The sequence below is a fragment of the Lycium barbarum genome, chromosome 7, assembly GCF_019175385.1.
Source record: "Lycium barbarum isolate Lr01 chromosome 7, ASM1917538v2, whole genome shotgun sequence".
NCBI classification, from domain to species: domain Eukaryota; kingdom Viridiplantae; phylum Streptophyta; class Magnoliopsida; order Solanales; family Solanaceae; genus Lycium; species Lycium barbarum.
Genome location: NC_083343.1, coordinates 121,509,653 through 121,516,641, shown reverse-complemented (window position 1 = coordinate 121,516,641; position 6,989 = coordinate 121,509,653). Strand labels below are relative to the sequence as shown.

The 6,989-nt window shown below is 31.6% G+C and overlaps 1 protein-coding gene across 2 annotated transcripts; it reads right to left on the bottom strand.

Annotated features, from left to right (window-relative positions):
• Window positions 1–588: 588 nt before the first annotated feature.
• On the bottom strand, window positions 589–5,836 carry LOC132604053 (serine carboxypeptidase-like 11). 2 transcript variants are annotated; one of them, XM_060317379.1, is made up of 14 exons: window positions 5,625–5,836; window positions 4,937–5,082; window positions 4,166–4,242; window positions 3,935–4,057; window positions 3,180–3,285; window positions 2,759–2,796; window positions 2,575–2,673; window positions 2,400–2,486; window positions 2,133–2,291; window positions 1,871–1,942; window positions 1,361–1,491; window positions 1,144–1,257; window positions 1,000–1,058; window positions 589–888 (listed from the first exon to the last, which is right to left on the bottom strand). In XM_060317379.1, the coding sequence occupies exons 1-13, from the start codon at window positions 5,762–5,764 to the stop codon at window positions 1,025–1,027; spliced, it is 1,326 nt and encodes a 441-aa protein (XP_060173362.1). In that variant the 5' UTR covers window positions 5,765–5,836; the 3' UTR covers window positions 589–888; window positions 1,000–1,024. The 2 variants fall into 2 exon arrangements, with proteins under 2 accessions (XP_060173362.1, XP_060173361.1); XM_060317378.1 differs by having other exon boundaries at window positions 1,000–1,045; window positions 5,625–5,831.
• Between the last annotated feature and the right edge of the window lie 1,153 nt (window positions 5,837–6,989).

Below are 6,989 nucleotides of genomic sequence, written 5' to 3'. Positions count from 1 at the left end.
GACTCTTAAAAATTTGTGGTCCAAAACAATCCTTGAATATTTATGGTTGTAAATTATCTCATAAAGTTAAATTGTTTCTAAATATGAAAATGTGACATTCTTTTTGGGATAGACTAAAAATGAAAGTGTCCTACGTAGATTGAAACAGAGGGAGTAATTAATATGAGTATTTTGCCACAATACCCATATTAATTGATGTTTAGTCTTAGGTTCTGAGAAATGATTTGGGGAATACGTAATTAATAAGGGTAATTTTTTTTTCTTGATATGTTAAAAATGACAAGTAAAAGAGAAAGTATATTTTTAGTGTAGTAGACAAGTAAAAGTGAACGGATGAAGGAACATGTAAATTACACTAATGGTATAAAGGATTCATTACACTATAGTGTACATATATATATATATATATATGACTTTATGTTCTATACACCCCTGACACAATAACAAATTAACTCTTCATATTTTGTTGCTCAACTAAAGGTCTAATATAAATTCAGGTACAAAAAACTCCCTGCTTGATTTGCTCACCATTAATTCAAATATTTTAAGTTGGCGCAGGACCACAAGCATTCATTTAACTACATGAAGTAACCATTATAAACATATTATCACTTTTACGATGCTTCAATTACACTATTGTTTAAGATATTATTCTGCTTTACATGAGTGGCTAAACAATTGATTATGCGTGTGAAGAGACAATTCAACAACTTTTCCTAGTTTTGTACGACCTTCTACGTCTAGAAAGGTAATATTTTCATGGTAATTCAGAGAAGTAAATATTAAACTAATTAACTAAGAAATTTACAAAGGTTGTTGAGCTATCCATCTTTTAAACATATGAAAGCTCTCTTCACGTTTGTACTCGGGAGCTGTGTGTCCTCCTCCCTAATGAAAAAAAAAAAATAACAAAAACATTTGAAAAATGTGAGCATAATATAATTTTACTATTGAGATTGAAGACACTTTTACAAAAACACATGAGTACAAAACTCTTACCTTTACGGTTGCAAATGTCATATGATTAGAGAAAGACCTCGTGTAACTGCAAATCAAATCTGTATAATTTAGAATTTCATAACAATCATATCGTCTATCCAATTAGAACGAAAATCCAGAGAAGTAAAATTTGAAGAATCATACCCTGCAACTTGTCCGTCAATAGTCCATGGACGCCAATCATCAATAATAGAATAATTTAGATATTTTATCCATGCTTGTGTCGATTGGAAAGGAACAACCATGTCATGATCGCCACTGCTCAAACAAAAAAATTGTTAAGTATATGCTATATAGTAACTTCAGCTAAATCTTGTGCTTAAAACACAACTTAGAGAACCATAGCGTGAAAGTATCAAACCTGTATATAAGTGATCGATAACCTTTCGAACTAAGGTTTACATGGTAAGGTATACTATTCATGAAAGTCATTGTGTAAGTTGTACCTCCGATACTTTGCCTACATCTCGCCCATGGTCTTCTTATAGTTCCCTAATCAAAGAAGCACAGAAAAGAAAGGAAAAAATCTTTTAATATCTTGCACCATAATGCTAAGCAACATTTACTATACAAGTACTCCATCCGTCCACTTTCATTTGTCTACTTTTTTTTACTATGCACACCCCTTAAGAAATAATAAATGAAGTGCATAATTTACCAATGTACCCATATTAATTGGTGCATATTTTTATTGCATTAAAAAATGATTTGAATTGAGTATTTAATACTATGAGAAAAAACAGGAAAAAAGAAATTGTCTTGTCTTGATATGTTAAAGGTGACAAGTAAAAGTGAAAATCTATTTTTGCAATTATGGACAAGTAAAAGTGAACAGAGGGAGAGGGAGTACAAATAGAATAAATTGAAATACCTTTCTAACATGGAGAGCCTCTTGAACTCTCAGGTCATTTGCCCAATAATTGGAGAGCTTGCGTGTGGCGATCTACAATCAAAAACATATATGTATATATACTTACTTACCCTGCATTATCTTTTTATCCTGAAAAACTCATCAAAGAGAACACGATACGCCTCTTCCATTCATTAAGATTATTGCATTTTACTTGATCTTTCTCCATATTGTTAAAAGTTATTGAATATTCATTCTTTGAAGTAATAGCTGAGAGGCTCACACGACTTTCGTGACAGATGAAGTCATCATGTTTTAGAAAGATCAAATCTTCTTCAAGAGATCTTCTTTCACCAGCAGTCAATTGACGCGGTTTGTGCACTTCAGAGTCTGTTCCGCAGAAAGGCTCTAGTATTTGCTGATCATTTATACCACTCACAAGCTGCAAAGTTGCATTACATGAACATTATGGTATTACCTTAGCTTAATTAGAACCAATTCAAAATATAACGAATAATATATATACACACAAAAAGGAATAAAACCTTACCTTCTTGAAAATCTTTAAGTTTTGTGAACATAGTGTATTGGTATGATCTATGTTTCGGTATTCGCCTTTGCAAGTCTCTTTCAGTGACTGATACAAAAAGGTCCAAATTATTACTTTTGTGCCAAATTGTTTTGATATGATACAAAGTTTATACATGAAGTAAGATTGAACCAACCTCAAAAAGTTCATCAGATATTAGCCCCATACCATGACAGTAAGGAATTTGGTAATTGCTTTCTTCAGGAAATGTTTTTGGATTTCCAAGTGAATAGCCCTGAAAGGATATAACATCAAATTGTAAAACACTATTTTTTCCGTGCACAAGATATATGTTGAATGAAAGGATAGGAATAAAAAACCTTAAGGTTGATTAATGGCTCTTTGCCTGCTTCATTTCCTGCATTTTCATAACAAAAAAACACTTTGTTGTAATCTTATCTAAAACACTTTGTTTGAACATCTTCACTTCAACTAAGTGATGCTACAAATTCAGATTTGAAGAAGCAAAAAAAAAATGTAGCTTTCTATATAATTTATCTAATACTCCGTATATGCAGAAGTAATAATCAATAGTACGATTTAAAGCATAAATTTGGCTCCGAGTATCCCCCTTAGTGGACCTAGCCGGGTATGAATTCGGATTAGTCAGACCAATATGGGTTTCGGATATCGGATGGCTAAACCAGAAGGAATTATAATAACAAAGCATATACTAAAGAGTAATGGGATGATGAAAATGACAGACAACCTCATTATATGATGATACTAAATGGCCCTTACCATCTGATATTAGTTGAACAATAACTGGAACTGTAATGCCTGAATATGAATCCCCAGAAACATAGAAAGGGTTCGAAATGAATTCCGGATGATTAATATTGAGCCACTGCAAAATAAATTGTGAGTTAGTTAGCAATACATCTCTGTTATATTTGGTTGCAACTTGCTACTATTATTAGTGTCTTCATTTTCTCATGATTCATCCATCTCGCTTTGTTTTTTCTCCCTATTTCTCTGTTTATTCTCATTATCCTTTCAATTTCCACTATATATCATTTTGGAGAACTATAGCTTCAATACACAAAGCATAAAACCGATGGAGAAGCTACCTGGACTTTATTTTGCAGACAAGAAGGTGGATTTGTTATAATATTGGACTATGAACATCCACAGGTCAGTAAAATGAACCTGAATAATTAGTCCATATCACTCAATTACAAATCTCCCTTGAAAGGAGGCGGATGGAGCACCATTCAATGAGTTCAACTTAACCTTATATTCTCGATACAAAATATAGATGTATATGTGAAATTCACTAAAGTATCAACAAATATTAGATTCTGAACGTATAATTTAAAAAGTAGACAGTTAGTTCTTGAAAGGTTGAGCTCTACAATTTTAAATCCTATATCCTCTCCGATGAACAATGGAAAACGAGGAGTTTATTGAGGAATACTTGAAAATGCAGAATTAACTCTGTTTACTAATTCATACTATGTATCTACGTTCATGAACTTGGAATAATTCTCAAATACCTTCCGTAGAAATTCATAGACCTCGTCGCACGCTTGTAGATCAGTACACTTATACACCTCTGACGTTGTTGCATATGAGAACCCAGTATTTACAGGCTGTTCCAGGAACAATACGCTTGCAAACTACAAATGTAAGAAATACATTTATTTCATGATAACATGAAGTGTGCATGAGAAATTGCGAATATATATGCATTTTGGTAAAGAAAAAAAGAAGCTCTTTTGTATCACCTTTGTCCATGAATATGGACTTGAAACAAGAATCGGTAGGCTTCCATTGTATGCCTTTTGACCAAAAGCCAACGGGCCTAAAATAGAGAATTCAGAAGTCAATTTTCTTCAAATATTATTCGCACATAATACAATCAGACCTCTCTATAACACATCACTATAACAACCAAGTTTTCTTTGGAGCCGATTTGTCATGTTATGTTATATTATATGTTCTCTATAACAATATTTTGCTATAGCAGCCACAAAAATCTGAAACACGCTGTTCTAGAGAGGTTTGACTGTACCAAGCTTTTCCACATATTTAGTAGTAGTGTTGGTACATATCTAGACTCTCGTTTAGAATAAGACCCACGCTATTTACTACTAATTCACTAATTAGAAAGTTTAATCAAACTTAATGCTTCTGTAATACTAACAAAGGCGTTCCTCAAATGATTTAAGTTAAACACAAACAGTTAAACTATATTTGACAAAAAGTACATTTGAAAGTAAGCAGATTCTGAAAGTTGGCTAAACAGTAGGATTGTAGGTCAAACACTGGACGAAAATAATAGTATATGTTGATCAATATATCAGCTCTCTCAAAGATGAATAATAACGATAACCATTCGAATAAAGATAACCTCTAGACTATGAAAGTATGTTGCACATATTTAATGTGAGTTACTGCTGCCATAATTAACATACCATCACAGGTTAAATTAGACAAATAGTGTAAAAAATCTTTACATCGTCAGCGTATATAACTTAAATTTATCTAACACTTACCTACTTCATACGCCAAGCCCGTAAAGGATGAGCAACCAGGCCCTCCTGTTAGCCATAGCAAGAGCGGATCTTTTCTCGGGTCGGATTCTGATTTAATGAAGTAATAGAATAGTTGCACTTCCTCGGATTTTCCAACTCCAATGTATCTAAAAATTTCAAAATATATTGATCACTTCAACTAATTTGTTTTACTAGTATGTAACCAGTAAGTTCTGAAAAATACTAAAATAAGTAAAAAATTTTTTACCTTTGATCAAATGAAAATGAAAATTCAAAGGAAAGTAGATTTTATACTAATCTCAACTTGGAATTTTACAAAGAGAACAAATGAGTGTTATTGTTTCTGGCGGAGCCAGAAGTTAAAGATTATGGGTTTACAAGTCTTGACGACCTTTTTAAGTTACTCGATTCTAAATTAAAAATTTGTTCATATTAAATGTTCTTAAGACAAATACAATAACTGGACTAAAGTTATTGAGTTCCGCCAAACATTACCTTAAACTCTAGCTCTGCCAGTGGTTAGAGCCAATAAACTAATAAAAAAAGAACTAAATATTTCATCTATATGACTCCTAACTAACAATTATTTTATAACTTATCGCTAGATAGTCGTAAAATAGGATTAGCAACGAATTATGTTATTTAGCTACAAAATTTATCTATCACTAATTGCAGAAATATAACTTACCCAGTCTCGAGATAAAAAGGAAGAGGACCATTAAAACCAGGAAGAAACTCAATAATTGAGCCATATGGAGGAAGACTTTGTACATGTAAAAACAAAGTAAGAAGAAGATGAAACAATAGTGTCAAGCGAAAATTACACATGACTTTTCAACGAATGGATTGAGGGAGGCTTTTATTGATTTTAATGGATTTACCCCTTGAATTGTCCGTCCATATATAGTCCCCTTTTCTCAAGAATTTTCACCTGTTGTCTTTTTCAAGGATTAGTTTCTTTATTTTGAAAATTTTAGTAATTTAGTTGATTCTTAATATTTTATTTGTGAGGATTGATATAATAAATCTATTCTCTTCATCATCCCAGTTTTACATGACACCACTTAGATTTTGAGAATCAAACAATTTTTTATATATTTTTTTAAAATTTTTGAATCATCAATTATTTGTGATTTATAGTACCTTTTATATAAAAATTCGTAAAAAATATACTTTTAAATTTATGATCAAAATTTAAAAATAAGCTTTTAAAATTCAAACGATGTCTCATAAATTAAGATTGCGTGTTAAAAATGACAACATGGAAAAATACTTGTGGGTTATCTGATTGATGAGACAAAGGAATAACACTGTTGGGATATCTTACGGAAGTATATTATCCCTCGTTTGGTAATGAGTACAATTAATTAGTCTCGATGATCATGTTATAATAAAATGATGAGATTAGCTATTTCATATACTAATAAAATAACTAATCACATTAAATATTTCAATCGTAAAATATCCTTATCTATCCCATTTCACCGATCAAACGAACACGGAGTCGAATTTGGCGTCTATGAAAGAACACATAACACGCCACTTCAATATTGAGTGGCTCCCATTCGATTAATCTAATGCAGTGACGTTTGTCTGTTTTTTGTTAATAAGGAATATCGAATCCCAAATCCCATCAGTTCGGCGTTTTTGGCTTTTTGCCATACCACGTGTTTCTTGTCAATATTTCTATTTCTACTATTAAGAAGCACGGGTTTTACTACTATTTCGTCGTTCGTTGTGGGCCTCCCATGAAAAAAATAATAATTTTGGGCCCCATATTAAACAGCCCATAATAATAATAAAAAAAATGTAAAAAAAATAAATTGTGGGCTCTATATATATTAAACAACAACTAATATTAAAAAAAAAATGTGGGCCCCATATTAAACACCAACCAGTATTAAAAAAAAAAAACTGGAGCCCACCACATCCAAACTCACAGGAAAAAAAGTGGACCCCATATTAACAAAATTAAGCAATATTAAAAAAAAAAGTGAATCCCATATTAAAAAAATAAACAATGTTAAAAAAAATGTGGGCCCCATATTAAACA